This window comes from Sus scrofa, chromosome 9, assembly GCF_054392235.1.
Source record: "Sus scrofa isolate SSC_HxYL_T2T_F1_AM1 chromosome 9, Sscrofa_HxYL_maternal_Yorkshire_Landrace_v2.0, whole genome shotgun sequence".
Classification (NCBI taxonomy): Eukaryota; Metazoa; Chordata; class Mammalia; order Artiodactyla; family Suidae; genus Sus; species Sus scrofa.
The window spans coordinates 136,413,836-136,441,072 of record NC_139391.1 but is presented as its reverse complement, the minus strand read 5'-3'; the positions used below and the strand labels follow the sequence as shown (position 1 = coordinate 136,441,072).

At 42.8% G+C, this 27,237-nt stretch overlaps 1 protein-coding gene across 1 annotated transcript; it reads right to left on the bottom strand.

The window, feature by feature from the left end:
- Positions 1-22,850: 22,850 nt before the first annotated feature.
- On the bottom strand, positions 22,851-26,199 carry SLC30A1 (solute carrier family 30 member 1). Its single transcript, NM_001139470.1, has 2 exons — positions 25,571-26,199; positions 22,851-23,905 (listed from the first exon to the last, which is right to left on the bottom strand). Exons 1-2 carry the CDS (start codon positions 26,184-26,186, stop codon positions 23,001-23,003), a joined length of 1,521 nt encoding a protein of 506 aa, NP_001132942.1. The 5' UTR covers positions 26,187-26,199; the 3' UTR covers positions 22,851-23,000.
- Positions 26,200-27,237: the final 1,038 nt, after the last annotated feature.

The window sequence follows — 27,237 nt, the reverse complement described above, 5'->3', positions numbered from 1 at the left end:
TAAGGATTAATGTCCAAAATATATAAAGAACTCATAAAACTCAGCAACCAAAGTAACCCACATAAAAAATGGGCACCACAACCTTTGTAAATCAACTATACTGCAATAAAACTTTTTAAAAAAAAATGGGAGTTCCCGTTGTGGCTCAGCAGGTTAAGGACCCAGCGTTGTCTCTGTGAGGATGCAGGTTTGATCCCTGTCCTCACTCAGTGGGTTAGGGATTTGGTGTTGCTGTAAGCTGCACTGTAGGTCACAGATGTGGCTTGGATCAGGTGTTGCTGTGGCTGTGGCGTAGGCCCCAGCTGCAGGTCAGTTTTGACCCCAGGCCTGGGAACTTCCAGATGCCACAGGTGCAGCAGTTAAAAAAGGTGGGGAGGCAAAGAGGTGTTCCCACTGTGGCACAGTGGGTTAAGGATCTGGCATTGTCACAGCTGGACACAGGTCGAAAATCTGGCTTGGATTTGATTTTTTTTTCTTTTTAGGGCGACACATGCAGCACACAGAATTTCCCAGGTTAGGGGTTGAATCAGAGCTGCAGCTACCAACCTATGCCACAGCCACAGCCATGCCAGATCTAAACCGCGCCTGTGACCTACACCACAGCCCACAGCAATGTCGGATCCTTGACCCACTGAGTGAGCCCTGGGATCAAACCTGCATCCTCATGGATCCTCGTCAGGTTCCTTAATTGCTGAGCCACAAAGGGCACTCCCTTGCCTTCACTTTTGATTCCTGACCCAGGAACTTCTATAGGCTGTGGTGGTGGCCAAAAAAGCAAAGGACTCTAATAGATATTTCTCCAAAAAAGACATACGAATGGCCAATAAGCACATGAAAAAAACATTCTATATCACCAGTAACTAGGGAAATGCAAATTAAAACCACAATGAAATATTGCTGCACACACATCAGGATAGCTGTCAGCGTAACAGTGGAAAATCCCAAGGGTTGGAGAGGATGTGGAGAAATTGCTGGTGACACATTTGCTGGATGTGGAGGAAAGCCTTGCTGCTGAGAATGTACAAGGGTGCAGCCACTGTGGGAAACAGCACGGTGGCCTCTCAGAAAGTTAAACATAGAAGTACCACGTGATCCAGAAATTCCAATTGGAGGCATCTTCCGCTCCTCAACTGGAATCAAGAGCTCAGATAATCGAATATCAGTGCTCATTGCAGCAATCCTCACGACAGCCAAAAGGTGAAGACAGCCAGCCCAATGTTTATCCGCAAATGGATGAAGTGTCATATACATGTACAGTTCTCCCTCAAAAATAATAAAATTCGGATCCATACAACATGGGTGAACCTTGAAAACATTATGCCAAGTGAAAGAAGCCAAACATAAAAGGACGAACTTATGTGATGTCCCCGACACAGGGCACCAAGAATGAGCAAATACGTAGAGACAGAAAGTGTAATAGAAGCTGCCAGAGTTCTGGGGAAGAAGGCAGAGAGGCGGGCTCGTTTAACAAGGACAGAGTTTCTGTTTGCAATGATGGAAAAAATCGGGAAAAGGATAGTGGTGATTGCAAAACAATGTCACTGTACGTAATACCGCTGAATTACATGCTTAAAATGCGAAATGTCAGGTTATGCATATTTTATCACAATAAAAAATACATGGTACAAAAATGTCAGCATGGGAGTTCCCATCGTGGCAGAGCGGAAATGAATCTGACTAGGAACCGCAAGGTTGCGGATTCGATCCCTGGCCTTGCTCAGTGGGTTAAGGATCTGGTGTTGTCGTGAGCTATGGTGTAGGTCGCAGACGTGGCTCGGATCCCGTGTTGCTGTGGCTGTGGCGTAGGCTGGCAGCTGTCGCTCTGATTAGTCCCCAAGCCTGGGAACCTTCATATGTCACAAGTGCGGCTCTAAAAAGCAAACAAACAAAAAAAAGTCAGCAGGGATGGATGAGCAGTGGAAGGAGAGAGGAAAAAGTAAAGACATGCCAAGTTTCTTGTTTGTTCAAAGGATTAATACAGATAAGATCAAACTCTAGACATTGCTAGAAAATAGTAAGCTTAGGAATATATGTTGGAGTTCCCGTCGTGGTGCAGTGGTTAACGAATCTGATTAGGAACCATGAGGTTGTGGGTTCGATCCCTGGCCTTGCTCAGTGGGTTAAGGATCCGACGTTGCCGTGAGCTGTGGTATAGGTCGCAGACGCGGCTCGGATCCCAAGTTGCTGTGGCTCTGGCGTAGGCTGGCAGCTACGGCTCCGATTGGACCCCTAGCCTGGGAACCTCCACATGCCACGGGAGCAGCACAAGAAATGGCGAAAAGACAAAAAAAAAAAAAAAAAAAAAAAAAAAAAGAATATATGTTAACTATTTTAAAGGACTGAAATACCTACAAGAATATAAGTAGGATGTAAAACTTTCTAATAAGTAGAGGAAAAAAAAGTGGAAAAAAAAGCAGAAAGTGAAAACAAAAGCAAAACTATACAGTGTGGGAACATAAAACACCAAATGGCCTGACCAGGTGTAAAGTAGATCAGTAGTAGCAATATGAATAAGTTATTTCCATTTGCCTACTGAACAAACAAGTCTAAGATTAGATTCTTACACAGTATCCAGCCACAGGCTTTGCGCAAGATATTTATGTCTTTTAATGGCATAGGAAAACAGAAAATAAAGAAGTGGAAGAAGATAGTTCGTGCCAAGGTAAAGAAATGAAAGGAGATACAGTAATACAAACGTCAGACAACAGAATTCAAAGTGAAAGGCGTTAGAAGTGATAAAAAGGAATATTTTATATTAATGAAAGGAGCAACATGGAGCTCCTGCTGTGGCACAGTGGGTTAGGAACCTGCCTGCAGCAGCTCAGGCTGCTGAGGAGCCACAGGTTCAATCCCTGGCCCAGCACAGGGGGTTAAAGGATTTACCTTCACCATAGCTGTGGCACCTGTTGCAGCTGCGCTCAGATTCAATCCCTGGCCTGGGAACTTCCATATGTCTCAGGGGAGGCCATAAAAACAAAAAGGACCAATCTCTCAAGAAGATATAATATTTGTGATTATTGATATGCACAAATCACAACATTGAAATATAAACCCAATACTGAAAGTAAAACCTGATAAACTCACAAGCATATATTGATAAATATATCTTTTTCATGAGAGAATTTCACACATGTCTCTCAGAAAATGACTAGTAAAACAGACAAAAAATAATTACAGATATAGAATTTTGTTGGGCGTTCCCGTCATGGCTCAGTGGATAAAGAACCCAACTAGATCTGTGAGGATGTGGGTTCAGCAGCAGCAGTTCAGATTGCTGCTGAGGTGCGGGTTGGCTCCCCTGCCCTGAACAGTGGGGTTAAGGATCCGGCGTTGCCATGAGCTGTGGTGTAGGTCGAAGACATGGCTCGAATCTGGGGTTGCTGTGGCTGTGGTGTAGGCCGGCAGCTGCAGCTCCAAGTCAACCCCTAGCCTGGGAACCTCCATATGCCACAAGTGTGGCTCTAAGAAGCAGATGCACACAACACACACACACACACACAAAGAAGTTTTCTGTTGTTGATTTTTTATGTCTGAACCCAAGGCATATGGAGGGTCTCCGGCCAGGGATTGATTCTGAGCCGCAGCTGTGAACTACACCACAGCTGAGACAATGCTGGATCCTTTAACCCACTGTTCAGGGCAGGGGATCCAACCCGCACCTCGGCAGCAACTTAAACTGCTGTGGTTGGATTCTTGACCCCCTGCACCACAGCAGGAGCTCCTGGAGGATTGAATAACACAAATTAACAAATCGCTCCCAACAAACAAGTGGAATACACATTGAATTTGTACAAAATTGATCATACATTGACCACAAAAGAAATTTCTGAAAATTCCAAAATGTCGACTTCACGCAGCTTCCTTGACTAACCAGGATACCATAAAATTAGAAACCATGAAATAACTAATAGTTTTCCCAAAATTCTACTTACCTTTGCATTAAATAGGAAGTCAAAATGGTGATGATACATTACTTGGAAATGACTCAGAATGAGAGTAGAGTCCACAGCAAAATCTGTAGGAATTCAGCCACATAAACAGTCTGAAGAATATGTATAACCTTAACTATACATTAAGTAATTATAAAGTTAAAAAACTTATGAATTAAACTTTTAACAAAAGAAAAAAAAATAAAAGCGAAACAAAGTAAACCCAACGGAAATAAAGGAATAAGTAAAAATAAAAAAACAAAAATTAATGGTTTAAAAGTAAATTTTCATTTGTCTCCAAAGCTAAAGGGTGGCTCTTCGCAAGGTCCCACATAATGGACAACACTTTGGCAAATATGATGAAACAAAGAACGAAAAGTTAAGTAAACATTAGGAAAAATAAAAGGGATATGACTATAGGGTATATTTTAATCATTATGACAAGTTCTACCAGAACTTCAAGAAAGGAATGGTTCCTAGCTTACAGAAGTTTTGCCACGGCATGGAAAAATGGTAAGCTATTCAACTCATTTTAAGAGTCCGGCATAACTTTGATTCTTTTTTTCTTTTCTTTTTTTTTTTTTAAAGGCTGCACCTGCAGCATATGGAAATTCCCAGGCTGGGGGTTGATTCGGAGCTACAGCTGCCAGCCTGCATCACAGCCACAGCGATCTGAGAAGCATCTTCAACCTACACTGCAGCTTGCAGCAAGGCCAGATCCTTACCCCACCAAGTGAGGCCAGGGATTGAACCCACATCCTCATGGACACGGTCAGGTTCTTAACCTACTGAACCACAACAGGAACTCCCATAACTTTGATTCTTAAACCAAATAAAGATATCCATCACAAGGACAGAAATGTGTAAGTCAATATAATTTATGAGATAACATGCCAAAATCTTAAAAATTTGGGAAATCAAGCCCACTGTGGTATTAAAAGATAAGGACTGAACGGAGACTTCAAAAATGGTTGAACAAAGAGAATCTACCAGTGTAATTTACTAAGAATGAATTTAAAGAATAATCAGATGATCACTTCTGTAGATAATTAGAAAAAAATGGTCCTTGAAAAATTCAAAATCCATTTATGATTTTTAAATAAACTCCTAGATAGGTAGCAAAGGCCAAATTTATCAATTGTTAAAGGGCATTAACCAAAAATATATAACAAATGTGGTACATCTCTGTAAATTACTGAAGCATTCCCATTAAAATTAGTAAAGACTAAATATTGCCTCTACTCTTCAACATTTTATACACGGCCCTGAGCGTGCAATAAACATATAAAATAAGTACATGATGGGAAATAAGGGAAAAGCTGACATTATTAACAGATGATATAATAGTTTGTCTAGAAAGTTAATTGACAGATTGTTAGAACAAATTAGAGAATTTAACAAGACGACCGATACAAAATCGAGATGTAAACAGGACAGGACAAAAAAACAGTCGCTTTCATACACCAGTTATCCATTTAAAAATGTCGTAGATAAACTTGCCAAAACATAAAGACTTTAGATCTATGTTCAGGAAGGGGTTCCCGTCATGGTACAGCAGAAACGAATCCGACTGGGAACCTCTGAGGTTATGAGTTTGATCCCTGGCCTCGCTCAGTGGGTTAAGGATCCGATGTTGCTGTGAGCTGTGGTGTAGGTCGAAGACATGGCTCAGATCCCGTGTTGCTGTGGCTGTGGCTGTGGCTGTGGTCCACAGCTGCAGCTCCCATTGGACCCCTAGCCTGGGAATCTCCATATGCCTTGGGTGCAGTGCTAAAAGAAAGAAGAAAAAGAACCCCAAAAACTATGTTCAGGAAATACTAGGAACTTTGAAAGACATAATGTAGAAGCAGATACATCTTGAATGTGTGAAATGGTTCAGGACAAATGACTGCTTTTCTCCCCCCAAATTAACGACATGAAAAAGTGAAGGGATATTGGTGGATACGTGTCGTTATACATTTGGCTAAAGCCATAGACTGTACAATGTCAAGAGTGAACCCTCATGTCAGCTGTGGACCTTGGCTGATTATGACCTTTCAGTGTTGATTCATCCATTGCCACGAAGGTGCCACAAAGGTGGAAGATGTTGATCACAGGTGACACTAGGAAGGTTGCAGCATAGTTGGGAAATCTCTCTACCTTCCTCTAATTGTGCTGTGACCTAAAATTGTTCTAAAAACAACTTGTCTTTAAAAAATATTTAAGTCCGGTCTTCAAAAACAAAACAAGCATACAAACAAAAAACTAGCAATCTCTGGTGTCATGTGAATAAATCCAAAAGGTAGAAGCCAAGAATGTCATTAATAAAGTGTTGTCTTTTTACCATTCATAAGAAAATGAAAATGGTGAGAGGAGAGAGAACCGCTATAGATTAGAAAAAAAATCAAGAAACATACCCTCCAGTCTGTTTAGATCCCAATTCAAACAGCCATGAATATATATCTAAAAAATCAAGGGCAATTTAACCTGAACTGGGTATTAGATGATATGGAGAGATTTTTGCTAATTTTGTCAGGTAGAACATTTTTTAAAAAACCAAATCATTTAGAAATAAATATTGAAGTATTATGGGTGAATGAAATAATGATCTGTGAGTTGCTTTAAAATATTCAAGCGGGGAGTTCCTGTGGTGGCTCAGTGGTTAACGAATCCGACTCGGAACCATGAGCTTGCGGGTTCGATCCCTGGCCTTGCTCAGTGGGTTAAGGATCCCAGTGTTGCTGTAGCTCTGGCATAGGCTGGCGGCTACGGCTCCGATTCAACCCCTAGCCTGGGAACCTCCATATGCCGAGGGAGCGGCCCAAGAAAATGGCAAAAAGACAAAAATAAATAAATAAATAAATAAATAAATAAATAAATAAATAAATAAAATATTCGAGCAAAAACAAAAAGGGGGGGGTCTTACTGTACAGCACAGGGAACTATATCCAATCTCTTGGGATAGACCATGATGGAAGATAATGTAAGAAAAGGAATACAGTGTTCCCTTCATGGCTCAGGGGTTAATGAACTTGACTAGGATCCATGAGGATGTGGGTTCGATTCCCTGGCCTCACTCAGTGGGTTAAGGATCTGGCATTGCTGTGAGCTGTGGCGTAGGCTGGCAGCTACAGATACAACTGGACGCCTAGCTTGGGAACCTCCATATGCTGCAGGTGTGGCCCTAGAAAGAAAAAAAAAAAAGAAAGTAAAGGAATGTATATCTATGTATGACTGGGTCACGTTGCTGTACAGCAGAAATTGGCACAACATTGTAAATCAACTATACTTTTAAAAAAAAGAAAGAAATGTACTTCAGGCAAAGCAAAAGCAAATATAAACCATATATATATATATATATATATATATATATATATATATATATTTGAGTCCTATCTCATCCATTCCCCCAAATAAAATGCTTGTTACCATGGTGCTTAGAATGCCTGCTGCAACTTGATTCAAAAACTGTAAAGAAAAAAGTAATTTGTTCATATCAAAAATATAAACATTTTGTGTATATAAACAAATACTGTAAAAAAGCTAAAGGAGTTCCCTGATGGCATAGCAGGTTAAGGATCCAATGTTATTGCTGTGGCTCAAGTTGCTGTTGTGGTGAGGGTTCAGTCCTTGGCCTAGAAACTTCTGCATGCCATGCAAGGGAAAAAAGAAAAAAATTAAAAATAAGCAAATGCCTAGAAGAAATATAATTAATATCAAGAATATATTTTTAGGAGTTCCCACTATGGCACAGCAGGTTAAGAATCCAACTGCAGTGGCTCAGGTTCCTGCAAAGACTTGGGTTTGAAACCCAGCCTGGCACACTGGGTTGAAGGATCCAGTGTTGCTGCTGATATGGTGCAGGTTGCTGCTGCAGCTCAGATTCAATTCCTGACCCCAGAACTTCCATATGCCGCAAATGCAGCCATTAAAAAAAAAAAAAAAGAGTATATTTATTTTTAAAACTCATAAATTAGCATGAAAGAGATAACCAATCCAAATGAGGGTTGAATTTGAAGAAATTGAATAAGAAATTTACTGACCACTTTGCCGTACAACAGAAATTATCACAACAATGTAAATCAACTAGACTTCAATAAAACTTTAAAAAAATGACAAAAAGAAAAAAAAAAAAAAGAAATTCACCAAAGAGGAATTATCTGTGACCAACAAAGATGCAGAAGGACACTCTACTGATGTTCAGATATACACAAATTAAAATAAAATCGAAGTAACACGAATTTTGACAAAAGTCTTAATAATATGAAAAGTTTTCCAGTACTCTCATGCACTGTGAGTGGAAATTTAAATTGGCATTTTGAAGGGCAATTGAAGGTATCTATTAAATCTAAATTGCATCTACCACAGGACATTTCTTAAAATTGACTTTCTTAAGAGGCAGATCCGTGTCTATGAGGAAACATGGTTAAAGATACTCATCGCAGCATTGTCCCCAAGAGTGCAAAACGAGTCCTCCCCAAATATCTATCAGGAGGAGCTGACCAAATAAACGCATCACTGGGGAACACCACACATCAGTTACAAAAGGAAAGGCAGATCTCTATGAAGGATAGATTGATGAGTTGCAAAATGTTGCAAAATGATTCAGCTGGGTTGCAAAAAGTTGTGAAAGGATTCAGTTGGGAAACACCCTCCACCGAAAACAATCCTGCTAAACTAATAATAGGTATTAATTATATAAAGGAATATATATGTACACATATAATTATATATATACACATATGCAAAAGGCTTGGATACCTACATTAATACAATGCTCATGTTAATTTAATACCCATATATGCACATCTACAGAGGTATTTATATATTAATATATAAGTATTTGTATATATATGTACATCACAAAAGGACTGGACTAGGAAAATACCAAATTGAGGATCATAGGGGGATGGCAATTAGATTAAAGAACAAAACCATGTGATCATAACAATAGAATAAAAAACCTCCAATAAAATCAAAATCCTTAATTTTCTTTAAAAGTCCTAAAAAGAAATAGGTGGAAATTCCCTGAGCCTTGTCAGTATGGCATTGTTGACCAGGAGAATGCATCTGGGTATAAATTGTGTAATTTAACTTTATTTTTTTAACCCCAGAGTTGAGTAGATTGCATTGGCCACACGGACCAGAGAAGCCTTAGGACGGAGGGAGGGCAGCTGGAGTGCAGGGCCTTCGTCTTCAAAGGACTTCAGTATCAGTAATCTCCATTGCCCCCAGCGGGTTTTCCTCAAGAAAAGTTTAATGCCAGGACAATGACCATTGCTCTGCCTCCTGCAAAGCCCACAAATCTAGGGAAAGTAAAACTCTAAAAGCCTTGGAGTTTATGACTACATGGCTATCCACAGATGTATTTAAATTTGATAGGAAATAAATGATTCTACAAACACACACACACAAATACCTATCAAAAAATGACAAATCTGATTTAGCAAACCAAAACACACACACAGGGGATCATGAATCTACTTTCTGAAAACACACGCAAGGTAGATTATTATTGAACTAGGGATCTATCTTGCCACGTGCAGAACAAGTTTCCATTCACCAGAATCCATCTGCAAGTGATAAGCCTAAGCAATGGCACCAGGAGAGTACCAAGTTCTAAGGTCAAATGGGAAAGACACCCACCTCTTTCTGTATCAGGAAAGAGAGGAGTTCCCGTTGTGGCTCAGCAGGTTAAGAACCCAACTAATATCCATGAGGATGTGGGTTGGATCCCTGGCCTCGTTCAGTGGGTTAAGAATTGGCATTGCTGTGAGCTGTGGTATAGGTTGCAGATGAGGCTCGGATCCTGTGTTGCTGTGGCTGTGGCATAGGTGGGCAGCTGCAGCTCTGATTTGACCCCTAGCTCGGGACCTTCCATATGCCGAGAGTGCAGCCCTCAAAAGCAAAAAAAAAAAAGGAAGGGGGGCAGGTAATCAGACATTGATTAAATTTGAATTTACCTGGCTTTTCTGATTTGGCTCCACCCCCCAGTTCCTCCAATGCCTGTGGGAATCGAGACACCCATTTTCAGTTGCAGTTCTGATGTTAGGGACCACGATCTCATGAATCTTGGGATAAGGATTAAGAATTGGACAGAGAGGTGGGGTGGCTGTTCTGCTGGCATGGGAGTGCTCGAAAATATAAAAATAATGATGGTGGCCATATATTGAGCTTCTAAGTGCTAGTACTGTGCTAGGCAGGCTCCCTATATCAGTGCACTTGAACTCAATCTCCTAAGACGGAAAAACCAATGTCCTCATTTTGCAGGTTAATAACTTGCTCAAAGTTACATAACTCGTAAATGCCAGACTGAGCACTTAAACCAATTCTCTGGCTTCAAAGTCCATGTTCTCGCCCGATGCCTTCCGCAGGCTCTTTTGTCCAGAGGGGCAAAACCAAGCTGGAAGATCCCTACTTTGGGGGTAAAGCACTTGCTTAAGGCTCCAGGAGTCCAGGCAGCAAGATGACATCAAAGTCAGGCTTGGAGAAGTGGCCCCTTCTTGACCCCGTGGAGGATCCAAGGGGCCTGGGAGCCTGTCATCCACTGGGTTGACTTTCATGCACGGAACCTTGCTGAGTCATCGAGGCAGTCACTGCTGTTACACAACAAATCAGAACACCACTAGGCCAGCCCTGCTCCTAGGGGGTTGCTACAAACCCAACCAGGGGCTGGTGACTGATTAAAGGGAAATCCGAGTATTAGTAAAACCTCCTTTGGGGAAGAAATCTCATTTCCAGGCTGATCAAAGAATAAAGAAATTGTTTCCTGGAACACAGCCCTTCCCCAGCGGCATCGTTTCTGTTCCCCCTCCCGGGGAGGGGGGGTGCTGGCCAGCACCCACCTTGGGGCTCCTGCCTCGCTCTTCCCTCTGCCTGGAAGCCTCTTCTCCAGGGGGCTTTGCTTCCCCACCCTCTTAGCTCACCACTCCAATATCTTTTTCATCCATTCAGGCTTTCCTGGCCTTTCTGTCTAAAATATCAAGGAAAACCCTCCCCTCCAGGACAGACGCAAATAGATCCTCCTTCTCCAGGCCCTCCTCCCTGCTCTGTCTCTTTCTCCCTAGAATTTAATCTGATATACATCTTACGTCTTTATCTTGTCTCTCCTAGAACGTAAGCTTCACGGGGGCTGGAATCTGTGGCTGTGTTCACTCCCATCCCGAGCCCCGAGGACAGTGCCTTCTGCATGACAGGCACTCAGTTAATATTTGCTGAATGAAATCAATCTGTGATTCAGAGACCTCAGGGAAATCTGGTGTGGCATTGAGGGGAACGTTGAGTGTTTCAGAGGCCCAGATGTGAATCCAGGCTTAGTCTAGATGAACATTCACCCTAGCTTAATAATTAATCTAGGGAGTTCCCGTTGTGACACGGTAGAAACAAATCTGACTAGTAACCGTGAGGATGAGGGTTCGATCCCTGGCCTCCATCCGTGGGTCAGGAATTTGGTGTTGCCCCATGAGCTGTGGTGCGGGTTTGTGCGCAGAAAATGCCAGGCCCTGCTGGAGAACAGGTGCCCCCATGTCCCTTTACTTCTCTTCCACCCAAGGTCTCAGAAGAGTTGCTCCTGAGCAGCAATGTCAACACATTGCCCCTGCCGCTGACACAGGGCAGGGACAGCCAGGGACAGCCAGTAGCCAAGGGACGGCCCCCACCCCTTTGCCCTCCCCAGCCTGGTGACTCGCCTTGTCATTCACATTCAAGAATAGTCTTACCACTGCCACACACGCCACCCCCTGCCTCCATCCCACCAGGATCTTCTTCAGCTCCAGACCCCCTCATACTTTGTCACTTTTGCATAAAATAAGTGATAAATCAGGAAATGATATTTTTACTTTAGGTCAACATATCACTTAAATTGTTCTCTAAGCTCCTTTTAACTGTGATCTCACAATTCAGCCTCCTGTTGTTTAATAAGTGGCATGAGTTGCTCAATGGACATGTATTTATTTAGGCAAGAAGAAATGTTTGTAGGAGTTCCTGTCATGGCTCAGTGGCAACAACCCAGCTAGTGTCCATGAGGGCGCAGGTTCAGTCCCTGGCCTCGCTCAGTGGGTTAAGGATCCAGCGTTGCCATGAGCTATGACGTAGGTTACAGACACAGCTCGGATCCCACATTGCTGTGGCTGTGGTGTAGGCCAGCAGCTGCAGCTTCTCCTAGCCTGGGAACTTCCATATGCCTTGGGTATGGCCTTAAAAAGACAAAAATAAAAGAAAAAATATTTATAGACACGTATTTACATTTATACATAGAGTTTTAAAATATAAGTTGATGCATCACCATGGGTTCAAAATAGAAAAATAGGAAAAAAGTACTTTCAGGACCTAATTTGTATACGTAATGAAATGAGTGTTGCTTTTTTTAAAAAAACATGCAAAATGCTTGCATTTCGCTTTGAATGATGAGGTAAGAGAGAAGGTTTTAGGTCGCTCTCTACAAGCCCTTCTCCACAAATCCCGCACTGTGGGCAAAAGCAGCCTTGACTTCTAATAAATGAAAAACCACATGGGAGAGAATCAGCACCATCCTTCCTCTTTTGTACCCTGGATCTTGGAGGAGTGTAGACATTCGAATGCCCCATTACATAACAGTTATCAAATGAACGTGACATTGGAATCTGGGGAAGCATTTTTTTTTTCCTTTTTATCTTTTCTAGGGCTGCACCCGCAGCATATGGAGGTTCCCAGGCTAGGGGTCTAATCGGAGATGCAGCCGCTGGCCTACACCACAGCCACAGACACAGCCACTCGGGATCTGAGCCACATCTGCAATCTACACCACAGCTCACAGCAACGCCAGATCCTTAACCCACCTAGTGAGGCCGGGAATCGAACCCGCAACCCCATGGTTCCTAGTTGGATTCATTAACCACTGAGCCACGACGGGACCTCCATGGGGAAGCAATCTTGAAGCAAATCTGAAGAATCATTCAATTTTGCTGCTCATTCGCTTATATTTCAAATAGATGTTTCTTCTGTGACTTGTGTCTAAGTTATAATGCAGTGAGGAAAAACACAACTGAGAACCCTAAGGCAGCCAAAGCCCTCACGGCAGCCAGTGGTGTTCGGTAAAAATGCCTGAGCATCAGGGCTTTGCACACCAGGTCTCAGGCGTGCTCACAGCCAGCACACTCAGAGGTTCTCCAACAGTTCAGTTTAAAAAAAAAAAAAAAAAAGTAAAAATTATAGTATGCATTGATGAAGAATAAGCAGGAGGAGGAGGAGGAAGGGGGAAAGGGGTGGGGGGGAAGCAGACATCACTGAGTCCCTTGAATCTGCTCCTCTGGACCTGCAGGTGGTAGGCCAGGCCTGCTGGCTGAGTGCAGCCGACAAGTACATCCAGGACTCTTTCCGCTCTGCCATACCTTATGTCCTTAAAAGGATTTCTCAGAAAATCCCCAGATCTCAGCTGGACAGGCCTCAGAGCTATCAGGTCCAGACTCTGCCTTCAGGAGAAGTGAGCACCAGGCTCCCCATCAACCAGAGGGCAGAGCGCACACCCCCAAACACCCACCGGCCTGACTGGCCGCATTGTTGATGAAAACACCTCCTGCACATCCTCAGCACAGCCCACACGAATTGTTGGGGTTGTTGCTCTTGTTCTGAGCTTTCCTCCTCCCCCACGCTCTCTCCGCAAAGCAGCCCGAGCCGAGATCACTAGGTAAACACCTGTTTGCCCTCCAGATACTTCTCTATCCTGCAGGTAGTGCTTGTTACAGAAGTTACCTGAAGAAAAAAAAAAAAAGGCTGAGGATTTCGAAAAAGAGAGTGAAAAAATGTGACAATTGAAGAGACGGGTATAAACCCAAGAGCCAAGAGTGGGATTATGGAGTTCCTGCCTGTCATGGCGCAGCGGAAATGAATCTGACTAGGAACAATGAGGCTGTGGGTTCGATCCCTGGCCTTGCTCAATGGGCTAAGGATCTGGCGTTGCCGTGGCTGTGGTGTAGGCCGGCAGCTGTAGCTCTGATTCGACCCCTAGCCTGGGAACCTCTGTATGCCATGGGTGTGGCCCTAAAAAAGCAGAAGCAAAAAAAAAAAAAAAAAAAAGCACAGGCCCGCTTAGACGGCCCTGGGTCCCCACTGACTAGATTTAGGAGGGCAGTCTGTTCTCTTTCCCTCATCATTGAAGCAAAGACTAGCATTTCGTTTAGAGAATGATTGTAAGGATTACATGGGCTAAAACACGTAGCGAGGTGCCGGAACAGAGGATGTGGTGGACACATGTTCATTTTTGTCCTGTGTCCTCACAAGGACCTTATAACGGATGCATTATCCCCATCTCCCAGATCTGAAAACTGAGACCCCAAGAGGTATCCATCCTGCCCACGGCATATGCCTGGGCGGGGGGTGGGGGAGGGGGCGGTGAGGAAGACCGGGATGGAGAAGAAAGAGAAAGGAGGATGGAGGAGAGAGGAGGGGACCAGCTCCAAGCGGGACAAGAGGAGAAGGGTGAGGAGAAAACGGGGCTGCCCTGATGGCCTCACTGCATCGTCGCCTCGGGTGGCCTCGGGCTTTTCAGGTCGACCCCTCTAATCACACAAGGCGGATTCACTCACCAAGCGCTCTCCCCTCATTGGGACTGGGTCTCATCATGCACGAGGAAGATGCCACCAAATCCCTGAAGCTTCTTATCTCCACGTACAAACTCAAACCACGTGCACGCAGAAAACCCATGACTGCCTTTCACCTGTTCAGCCTTAGCCTCTCCTTCCTTCCTTAAAACTTATCAATCGACGTTTCATTAACTTACTCATCCAAAGGAAATTACTGCCTCCGTGTGAAACAAAAGTTTTATACCATCATGTATGGCGCCTAGACCTTTTCTGATAAAGTTTCTTTGTAAGCTAGTCTGTAACTTAACTTCATGAGAGCAAAGCCTTGGTAATAATAAAAATAGAAATTTACTGGATCGATTATATTTATGCCCAAATATATGTATATTAGTTTCCTATTGCTGCTGTAACAGATTACCACAAATTTAGCAGCTTAACCCAAGAAAGATGTACCTTATAGTCTGGAGATCGTAAGTGAAAATGGGTTTTAGGGAGTAAATACAGGCATCAACAGAGCTGCATTCCTTCTGGAGGCTCTAGAGGAAAATCCATTACTTTGCCTTTTCCAGCTACTAGAGGCTGCCTCCATTCCTTGGCGACTGGCCTCTTCCACCATCTTCAAAGCCAGCAGTGTAGCATCTTGCCTTCCTCTAACCTCAACCCCTACTTCTAGCATCCAGATCTATGTCATCACATATTCACTCCTACTCCTGCCTCCTTCTGTGAAGACCTCTTTCATTATATTGGATCCATCCAGATTATCCAAGATAACGGGTTTAGCCAGCTCGAGGTCTTAAAGTAGTTACACTGGCAAAGTCCCTTACCGATAAACTGTCACTATTTCAGATGACATATGATACTCTATATAGAGAACCTTGAAGTCTCCGCTCCAAAACTCTTAGAACTAATTGAATTCTGCAAGGTTGCAGGACACAGAATTATTGCATTTCTATAGTCTGATAATGGAATATCCGGAAGAAAAAGCACGCGCGCGTGCACACACACACACACACACACACACAAAGTCCCTCTTAAAATCACATGAAAAACAACAACTGGGAATTAACCAAGGAGGGAAGGATCTATACTCTGAAAACTATAAAACACTGATGAAGGAAACTGGAGACGATTCAAAGAAATGGGAGACTATCCCAGGCTCTTGGATTGGAAGAATTATATTAAAATGGCCACATTACCCAAAGCAATCTACAGATTTAATGCAATTCCTACTCAGGACATTTCCCACAGAACTGGAATAAATAATCCTAAAATGTATATGGAACCACAAAAGACCCCAAATTGTCAGAGCAATTCTGAGAAAAAAAGAACAAAGCTGGAGTTATCACCCACCCTCCCAGATTTCAGACTACACTACAAAGCTGCAGTAATCAAAACAGTGTAGTATTGGCAGAATAGAACAGAGAGCCCAGAAGTAAACCCACACACCTACAGTCAATTAGTCTATGACAAAGGAAGCAAGAATGTACAATGGAGAAAAAACATTTTCTTCAACAAGTGGTGCCAGGAAACTGGGTGGCCACGTGTTAAACAGTGAAATTAGAACATTCCCTCACACCCTCTATAAAAATAAACACAAAATTGTTTTAGAACCTAAATGTAAGACACTAAACCATAAAACGTCTAGAAGAGAACACAGGCCAAACCCGCTTTTACATAAACTGAAGCAATATTTTCTTGGGTCAGTCTTGGATCAGTGTCCTAAGGCAAAAGAAATAAAAGCAAAAATAAACAAATGGAACCTAATTAAACTTAAACGTTTTTGCACAGCAAAGGAAGCCATAAACAAAATGAAAGGACAACCTACAGAATGGGAGAAAATATTTGCAAATGATGAAACTGACAAGAGGTTAATGTTTAAAATGTACAAATAGCTCATACAATTCAGTATTAAAAAACAACAACAACTAAACAATCCAATCAAAAAATGGGCAAAAGAACTAAGTAGATATTTCTCCAAAGAAGACAAATAGATGGCTAACAGAAACAGGAAAAGATGCCCAAAGTCACTAATTATTAGAGAAATGCAAATCAAAACCACAATGAGGTATCACGTCATACCTGTCAGAATGGCTACTGTTAAGAAGTCCAATCCATCCACGATACATCCATGAAGAGGCAGGTTCAATCCCTGGCCTCCCTCAGTGGGTGAAGGATCTGCTGGCATTGCCGTGAGCTGTGATGTAGGTTGCAGACATGGCTCAGATCTGGTATTGCTGTGGCTGTGGCGTAGGCCAGCAGCTACAGCTGCGATTTGACCCCTAGCCTGGGAACCTCTATATACCCACCACCCTTAAAAAATTTTTTTAAAAAGATAAAAAAAAGACAGAGAAAAAAAAAAGTCTACAAATAACAAAAATGTGGAGGAAAGGGAACCCTCATAAACTGTTGATGGGAATGTAAATTGGTGCAGTCATTATGGAAAACAGTACAGAGCTTCCTTAAAAAACTAAAAACAGAACTACCGTATGATCCAGCAATTTGGCTCTTGGGTATATCCAGAAAAAATTGAAAATACTGATTCAAAAGCAATACATGCACCCCAATGTTCTTAGTAGCACTGTTTACAGTAGCCAAGAGATGGAAGCAGACCAAATGCCCATCAACAGATGATTGGATTAAGACTACATGGTGTGTATGTGTGTGTGTGTGTAGATAGATAGATAGATAGATAGATAGATATGTAATGGAGTATCACTCAGCTATTAAAAATAATGAAATTCTGCCTTTAGCAGCAGTGTGGGTGGACCTAGAGAACATTATGTTTAGTCACACAGGACAAAGCCGTATTATGCAGTATCGCTTATACGTGGAATCTAAAAAATAATGCAAATGAAAGTATTTACAAACAGAAACGGACTCGCAGATATAGAAAACAAAATTTCTGGTTTTGTTTCTAAAAGGAAGAGGGAAAGGGGAGGCGCAAATTGGAGGTATAGGATTAACAGATACAAACTACTATACGTAAAATAGATGAACAACAAGGATTACTGCATAGCACAAGGAACTTGACTCATTATCTTGTAATAACCTATAAGGGAATATAATCGGCAAAAATACCAAATCACTATGTTGTAGGCCTCAGACTAACGTAATACTATAATCTGTACTTGCAAACAAAAAAAGGATAAATTTTGTCTAGAATTGTCCTCAACATTTTCACCATTAGAAAGAAAAATTAGGGTCACTCTTTCTCAATTTCTACATGAATATTCAAATTTATACTTTAATAAAGGGCACTGGTTTTGGACTCCTTTTATATTGTCAGAAGTCCATTTTTACTTTATACTTCAAAAGAGATCATGAAGGGTTTCCATGACAATTCGGTTGGCCACATTTGCACCGCTTTCTCAAGCAGAACTATCTTTCTAACCTGTCAGAGGGGTTCCTGTATTTGGCCCTATCGAGGGTTATAAGCCTCAATAATCAAAACTTCAGGCTTTCTACAGGTATGGAAGCTTGATTCCTGGACTTCGGGATGAAAGCAAAATACAAACAAAACACAAAGGATCTATGTGACATTTCTGTGTAAAAGGAGGAGACTAGATGTAGCGCTTGGATCCCGTCGGAGGCTGGAGGAGCACCCGCTGGCTTAGTCTTTCATGGCTGTACACGTGGATGGATAGGTGAATTTGGGAACAAGTTTAAGCTCTTAGCATTAAGAACCTAGTAAATGAGTGTTCCCGACGTGGCGCGGTGGAAACGAATCCGACTAGGAACCATGAGATTTCGGGTTCGATCCCTGGCCTTGCTCAGCGGGTTAAGGATCCGGCGTTGCCTTGAGCTGTGACTCGGCTCGGATCTGGTGTTGCTGTGGCCTTGGTGTAGGCTGGCAGCTGTAGCTCTGATTCAATCCCTAGCCTGGGAACCTCCATATGCAGCTGGTGCTGCCCTAGAAAAGGCAAAAAGAGTTTAAAAAAAAAGAACCTAGGAAACGGATGTGCCTTTTACTCTACTTCCCATTACGAATCTGGCCTGTACAATACCTTTTCCACTTTCTCATTTATCCACTCTAAAACTGAATTATTTCCTCCACTCCTATGCAACCAACTCACTTTTTTCTCTTTCAGTCTTACCTCTCCACCCTCAGCCCTCTATACTCTTCCAGGCCCCTTGCCTCTCAACCCCTACCCCTCTTCCCAATTTTAACCAAATCCTTTTTCAAAGATTTTTATCCCTTCTTTGGAATGCATTTATCAATTGTATTAACTATCTACTGCTATTTATTGTCAACTGATTTTTCAGCTGTTTTATCTCCCAAAAAGAAGTACACAAGTTTTTAAAGAAATTCTTTACACGAGAGACAGCATATTTACGATCGTCCTGAACTCGTATGAACCAGGTTAACCCATTAACTACGTAATTTATAAGCTCAATGCCTATTAACCGAAACATTTCACATCCTTCTGAGTGTTTGAGTCTTTTCAGTTACTCTTTCAATTCCTACTCCAATTTTCACCCACACTCGTTCTCTTCCGCATCACTGTCCAGTAACCTGGTCCACCCTACACGTTAGCAACATTTATACTAACCCAGCTGTAATTTCCCTTACAATGGCTGAAGCCCAACTGTCTTCTACATAACCCAGCTTAGCATAGGAAGGAAGGCCATATGCACAAAACAATGAAGTAGATATTAAAATTAGTTTATTTTTCTACTTAACTTTTAATAAATGAGAAGAAACACAGTAGTCTGTCTCATAAGGAACATTTATAATACATAACAATCCATAAAGCCTCATGGTGAGGTAGGAACAGCTTTGGAAAACAACGCAGTCATAAAACATACAAAAAGTTAGGTAAAATGTTGCAGCACTAAAGACATTTTATCCGCATTTCATGAGATGATAATTGCATTTAACTGTGCCACATCTGGCCCGAAGGACACCCTATGGCAGACACAAAACAACACAACATGAGCGTTTCATAAAGAATCACAGAATACGCTGATACACTTCATTGTGCTGTTTTCAAGGCAGAACCATAACATGGCAATTTGTGTCTTTTTATATATAACCACGTATTAATTGTATGTTACATTCCCTTCAGCATCTTTTTGCCAAAGACACTGGACCATAAAGTTTTTGGTTTAAAAGTTTAAACTGAATGACATAGAAAAGGCTCTTGTGCCAGTGAAAATGACTGCTAAATACTCCAGAGCTTGTTAGTAAAACTAAATAGCATTGCCACATAGTATTGGTAGAACTACATCAAAATAGTGCTATTATAATTCCCGTTTCAGATGGTCAAACACTGTATGACAGTTTCAATTTAAAAAACAACAACAAAAAAAACCCCTCCACCTTCCCAAGAGTTTTAACACTGTTTTATGACTTAACTGAAACTCTATTAAAATAAATATTTCTATATTGTAGGATAGTCTCCATATTTGTGTATGTGTGAACATCTTAAGACAGCAGGTAAATGACATATCATTCAGATATCTGCTTATAAACAGAAAAAAACTTCAACTCAATACCAGTTAGCCTACTAAATACTTCACATTAGGTTCCACAGGCCCTTTTCCCTTCAAACTTACAAAAATTCAAAATTAACTGAGGATGTTAACAAGATACAAACATACTAACATAGTCTTCTACCTGTTGTGACTTTTTCCAAGGTGCTCAGAGGAAATTTTTCCTGTTCAAATTACATTCCTTAGTTATTCAAACACATCGTTTTCTAAAATGTTCAAATACATATAGCAAAGTTTTTGTAATTAAAAAAAAATTTTTTTTAGGCTCCAGTCCATAGTTTTACAATGCAGATGCTCTTCAAAAACACCATATTAAAAAATCATATAAACTAAAAGGTGACAATGGAGAATTAAATCTCTCATTACTAAGGCGGCACTTGGCTTGGAAAAATGTCTGGGTTGGTTTTAATTCAGGCACATGCAGCACCTCCTTCTCACTAAATTGAGACAACAGACAAGTTTCTAAACACATATTCTAAATACACTGATCTTGCTCAAATATAAAAGAGCCAGCAGGAGAGATGCACCTCCTAAAACTGATGCAGTGTTATAAAACAGCATTTAAATATTGGGTTTAAGTCTCCTAATAATGCATGGTATTTCCCTCATTTTCTTTCAGGAAGGAATAAGCTATTTTGGAAAAGACACTTAAATCCCACAATATTTAAATATAAAAGCATTTTTTAAAAGATAATGCTAATATAGCTAAAAATGGGTTAGAAAGTGCATTGTAAAGAAATAAATAATTCTCTGCTAAAACTCAAAAGGTGAGTCAGTGCCCACTGATTTCACTACTACGACAAAAGTCCTTTGAAAAAAGAGAATCCTATGGTACCACTTTGTTACATATGAACTATTTAAAATTATGAAGAGTGAAATAACTGAAATCTAAAGGCTGTTACTTTCAAAGCACTTTTGGAAAGAAAAAAAAAAAAAAAAAAAAAGCCCTTGTCCCAAGCTTACATACCACTTTAAAAAACCCTCATTCAGTTGATGTGTTATGCATTATGTAATCTTTAAGAAATAAACCAAATAGAGCATTGTAAAGAGAGCCTCACTGAATGTAATATATTTTACCAGTTATCCTTTTGTATGACTACTGAAATGTTTCTTGAGAACGTCAAAAAAATGGTTTTGTAGTTTAAAGCATTAAATCAGGAATGTCAATGATACAGATACTTTGTCTTGCTGACTCATGAGATTCCCCAATTTAGTGTTTAAAAAAAAACTTTGCAAGTTAAGAATAACTACCAGTTGAGGAAATGAATCATAAAATATCAGATAAAAGTATTAAATAATCTAGATGTATTGCAAATTGGCAGGTTATGGTTTTGGCCCATTATAGTAAAGTGAACTTACAAACAATGTTCCTAAAGTTACCTCATTCTCATTGGAAAAACTGGGTGCTCTTAAATAGGCCCATTGCCAGCAATAGGCTTATACTAGAAAAAAACACACCATCTACCACAAAAGATCATCCCTTTAAAAAGTGAACTGTCAAACGCCAACACTTTCATCTTAAGATCCATTGAACAATGAATTATTTATTTCAAATCCCAAAAGTTAGCCATCCCCAAAGTAGTCAGCTATAAAAGTTACTAAAGTAGTCAGGATACCTTGTTTCTAGAAAAATAGAGCTATACATGATAACTGATATTAATATTCATCCTTTTGAGGACAATAACTAGGTTCTTCACAAAGCATAACCCCTCTCTATCAAGAAAAATATAACTTAAATAACTTTAAGTAATATTGTGTATGGATTTGAAATCCATAGCAACATTGAAATAGCCAAGAACAATTTCCTGTGTAGATACTGTGGCATCTTGCAAAATAAGCCACTATTGGAAGATCTGAGCAATATCAAGACAGAATGACTTATAGAATCTCAATTATTAACTTTGCCTTAACTAATTTTGTCTTTTGAGAATTTAATATCCAAACTGCATTAACCTTCAGATTTCTTCTCTCCCAAATCAATGGCTCTTGTCAAAGCACAAGCATTGCTGGTTGGGCTCAAAAAGCTCCACTTGAATCCATTCATGATTGGTCACTGTGAAATGACTAACTCAAGTTATTTCTAAAACCCACAATTTAAAAGTCTACCCATTAATAAGCCTTCATTTACCATGTAATTATTAAATTTAATGTCCTTAAAATATTTACTGTATATACTTTGTGAGTAAACTTTCAGCTCAACGTTTCTAATGCCAACCTTTCAAAGAAAGTAATGCTGGTGAACATGTCCATGTTTTAGACTGGCTTTGCTAAAAAAAAAAAAAAAAGTTAAAAGTCTCAGAATAATTTAGAAATGTAGTCTGAATATTAACTTATATTTAATTTGGTAAATGTCCATCCCTGCTCTTACTACCCATATGAGCTATTATGTGTACACTAGTGATCTCACTGTTTATCAGAATTCTCAGAAATATAAGATATGGGATATAGTAACTGATCTGTAGTATCATAAACACCCCATGTGAAGAACAAAAGGAACTTTTCCTAATAATATCCATGAGTCACTCTTAAAATATGCTGCCATTATGCTATGTAATGATCTCAAAAGGCAGGTAAATATTATACAAAACGTGAGAGGGAACAAACTTGATGATGATTTTTAAAGTTCTAGCAATTATAACTCTAATAAAATCTAATACTGGGGGAAAAGAAAAGCAGAGAAATTCCAGTAACAATTTTTAATTTATTTATCCCCCTAATTAATTTTTTATCATGGAAAAACTGGAAATCAAGTGTCATTATGTTATATAAGGTTTATACTTACTTTAAACAAAAATGTAACATAGTGTTAAAACTGGCTTTCCAAAACTGTTACAGCATAGCTGTACTCTGCTCTAATAACCACAAAGTTGTAATATAGAACTCTGTTAAGCAGCCCCATTATGTTCTTACAAAAATAGAATTAAACTGTGTGACCAGACAAGGACTTCAATTACACTACTTGGCAAACATAGAGTTTCAATGGAGTCTTTTTCCTCTTGCAGTTTAAAGCAAAAGTCAAATATCACATCTTTTTCGAGACTCATAAAGATGATTCAGGTTGTTTGTTTGGCATTTTTTTAATCTCTATCACAACAGCAGGGATGTTTTCAACTTTAGTCCTCCTGGGCTTCTTCTCTAGATTGTCACTAAGTTCTAAACAAGAAATGCTAACTGCCGGGGCCTTTTCTGCATCCTTTCCAGATTGGGCTTGTGGCCGTGTCCCACAACATTGCTTCAAAGCACACTGAGTTCTGCAGGCAAGTTCACAAGGGACTACACTTGACTTAGAGCCTACGCTAGCAAATTCAGGTTGAATGGTGGTAGCGTGAATTCCGTGATTATGGAAAACGTCCTTAATGGTCTTAGCCACCTGCATGTACGATGTCGGGTCTTCACATTTTATGTGAGCAGTGGCAATGATTCTGCTTCCAGCAAGTTGCCAAACATGTAATTCATGAACTTCCTCAACTCCTTCAACATCTCGAAGTTCCTTTATCAAATTTTTGATATCAATTTGTTTGGGAACAGTTTGGAGAAGAATAAGAGCAGACTCCTTAAGTAATGGATAAGTTGTGTAAAGAAGTATACAAACCATTACAATACAAAGAGTTGGATCTAAATATAGCACCCAGCAAGGACCAGCCTCATAAACTGTTGCATGAGTACTATTAATTAACTCTACAAATGCTTTGCAGGGGTCAGGAACACATGGATTCACACACATCTCCCCCTCAGGACAACCTTTCCAAGAAAAGTAAAAGACTAAGGCATTTACTACTACAATCACGGAACCCAAAGCATCTCCAAAGACATGCAGAAAAACTCCACGCATGTTAAGTTGTCCAGCCTTATCATCATCATCTTCCAATTCCACCTGGTCCGGTTCTCTGATAAGATTCCCATTCACTTGTACTTCCACTGCATCACTTCTGGACTTTTCTGGATCTACAAAGAAATAAAGATTCCGTATCAAACACACATCTAAAATGTTTATATAAACATTCTTGCCTAATTCCATTTAAGAAATGGAAGTGAACATTTTTCACAAAACATAATTTAAAAATGTGCTCAGGAATCTAATATAAATTGACATACTGGGAACAAGCCAGGACAGAATGGCCAGGCTAAATTAAGTCATTAAGATGATATTGCTTCCCCAACACTCCTAGCCACTCACTGTCCAACACTACCACTTCAAAAAAAAGGTTCATCTTTTCTGTATGTGTGTGTGTGTGTGTGTGTGTGCTTTTTGGCATATACCAAAAGGAAAACTAAATTGGACACTATCACCCCAAATTAAATGCAACTATGGATAAGTCTAATGCAAATGGCTAATTTGACACAGTTCTTTAGCCATCTTTTGTCATTAAGGTGTTAACTTTTACATTTTTGTCATTTATATAAATGAGTCTCTTAATGGAATGGGTTTAGAAACTAACACATCAACAATATAAACCTATCAACAATCACAGAGACTTAAGGAAAAGTTGGAACTATCATTATCATTACTACTTCCTAAATCAAACATAATGATCCTTTAAAAGAATTATACACACCAGAGCAGCTTAATTTTCTTTGGAATGACACCTTGCAGACTAGAGGGGGAGTGAGAGGATATGCAGTTGTTTACGAAACCTCTTCAAAGTACAACCTGAATTTCATTAACATAACATCCTGCATCTTGGATAAAGGAAAGCTGTCTATGTAGCATAAAACTAGGTGAATAAATATATATGGAAAAAATCTAGAAGGAAATACACAAGTTGTTAACATCCCTGGGCTTGGGTAGTCAGGTATTAGATAGATTCCTTTTTCTGTCGCCTTCAACGCCCATTTCCCAGATTTCCTTCAAAAGCACTTACTGTTTAGAATGAAAACTGTCCATTAAAAATATAAGCTGAATTACCATCGCTTATCTTCGTATGATTATGGAAATTCCTAAGTGAAATGTTAAACATGCCCAGACAGGTCCGAAGTCTAAGATTTTCAGGGTTTGGTTTAGATTTTAGAAAATTACCTGAAACATACACGGCTGTTCTTAAGAAGAACCTTGAACCAGGGTTTTGAACTCAGGCAAGTCAATCGCTAGATAGCTGGCTCGGGATACATCAAGAAACTTGTTGGAAGGGCCTCAGAACTACTTGGGCAGAGCAAGGTCCCAAACAGCCAACAACTAAGGACCAGCGGGGGATTCTCTCCGTGGGCCGACAGGGTCAAGAAATTGAATTAGGAAGCAGTTTGGATCCTGCTAACGCCCAAATCAGACACTCTCTTGAAACGGCAGCCTGAGAAGACAGCCAAGTGTGGGGTGCGGACAGCAGGGGGCTGACGGTCACCCCTGACCTTTGTCTGCTCTCACAGCCGCGATGCCTCGTCTACACCCACCCCCCAACCCCCGAAGCGTCCCCGGGCTCATGACACCAGGCTGAAAGGGGGAAACCTGCGTTTCCGCGCCTTCTGGGCGGGCGCGGGACCGGGAAGGAGCGGCGAGGCGGCGGTGCGGCGCGGCGCGGCCCGCTGGGCACCAGGGGGCGTGCGGGCCACCCCGCCCGGGGCCACCCGGGGTCTGGGCTCCCCAGGGCCAACCACCTGCGGCGGCGACCACCTCACCTGTCCGGTCCAATTTCAGCCCGTTGGAGTTGCTGCTCTTGGCCACCAGGATGTTGGTCTCCTCCTGGTCGGTTCCCTGCTCCCCTGGGGCCGCGCTGCTGTCGCTACCGCCGGCGCGGCTGCTCTTGCCGCGGCCCCCCTTGGGGAGGCCGTGGCCGTGCCCCCCGTGCGAGTGGCCGTGGCCGGAGTCGTTGCCGAAGCCGCTGTGATGGTGGAAGAGGCAGAGCCCCAGCACGTTGACCACCAGCCCCGCCACGCCGACCCCGAGGACCACCAGCGGCTGCTGCATCTCGTGCGGCTCGATGAAGCGCTCGATGGCCTCCAGCAGGATGGCGAAGCAGAGGCCGGTCAGGAAGATGGCGTTCACCAGAGCCCCCATCACTTCGGCCCGGATCCAGCCGAACGTGTTCTTCTGGGTGGCGTGGGTCCGCCGGGCGAAGCGCTCGGCCACCAGCGCCACCACCAGCGCCAGCACGTCCGACAGCATGTGGAAGGAGTCCGAGAGCATCGCCAGCGACGAGGTCACCCGGCTCACCACCACCTCCAGGACCATGAACATGAAGGTCAGTAACAGCATGCAGAGCAGCCGGCCCCGGTTCCGACCCCAGCACCCCATGGCTGCGGCTTAGGGGCCCGCCGAGCGCGGCCCGGACACTCGTGAGGCGGCGGCGGCGGCGGCGAGGCGCCGAGGGCCGGCGGCCCGGCCACGGAGGAGGAAGGGCGCCGCCGGGCTCTCACCGCCGGAGCCCGGCCGCTCGGGAGCCTGCGGTGGGGCCTCCGCCGCCGGACAGGGGCGAGCCCGGGGTCAAGCCGCCGCGCCCCCGCGCCTGCGGGCGTCCCCGGCGGGCCGGTGGCGCGCAGCTCCTCAGGCGTCTGTCCTCGGAGCCGGCGCGGAGGCCCGGCTCAGCCCCAGCAGCCCCCACACCCACGGCGGGGCGGCGGAGGTGGGGAACTGGGGCTCCCGGAGCCCGCGGACCAAGAGCCGGAGCAGGAGCGGGCGGGCGACGGGCAGCTCTGCGCTGTGAAGACTCCAAGCATCTGCCGGCTCTCCGCGCAGGTCTCCCTCTCTCAGGTCTCCCTCCGGTGTGGCTCGGACCGAGGAGCCGACGCCTGAAGAGCTGAAGAGGCGGCAGCAACCGCAGCTGCACTCGGCCCGGTGTCGGGCGCCTTCTTCGCCCCCCCGCCTTTGCAGACGGTTTACAAAAAAACTTTGCTTTGCACTCGGAACCCCCGTTTTCACACGGACCCGAGCGTGACAAGGCCTCGCCGCCCCGCCCACCAGGCCCGGCATGCTTCCCCATTGGCCAGGACCTCCTCACGACAGCCGCCGCGCCCCGCCTATCCGCGCTCACTATTGGATGGAGCCCGGCGGGGCGGGAGGGGGCGGTGTCGTGGCTCTAACAGATAGGGGCGGGGCCTTTCCCTTCAGGAGCCGGGCGTGGGCCGGGGGCCGCGGCCGGGTGCAGCGCCTGGCGTCGTGGGGGAGGGTGGGGGGCGCGGGCCGCGTGCAGCAGGAGGGGGAGGGGCGGGGCGGGGCAGCCGGGGTCCTCCCGGCGTGGCGGGGCTCCTGCTCTGGCGCTGCGGGTTCTCGCAGCTCCCAGCACACCTACGGGGCCCGGCAGCAAACAGACTTTGATCCTCCGAGCCGGGTCCACGTGGGGCGGGCC

Excerpts from the sequence above, each read along its gene's own strand:
- SLC30A1 (NM_001139470.1), bottom strand. The coding sequence starts at position 26,186 with ATGGGGTGCTGGGGTCGGAACCGGGGCCGGCTGCTCTGCATGCTGTTA. Across the intron at positions 23,906-25,570 it reads GCTGAAATTGGACCGGACAG|ATCCAGAAAAGTCCAGAAGT; the intron begins GTGAGGTGGTCG and ends ATTTCTTTGTAG.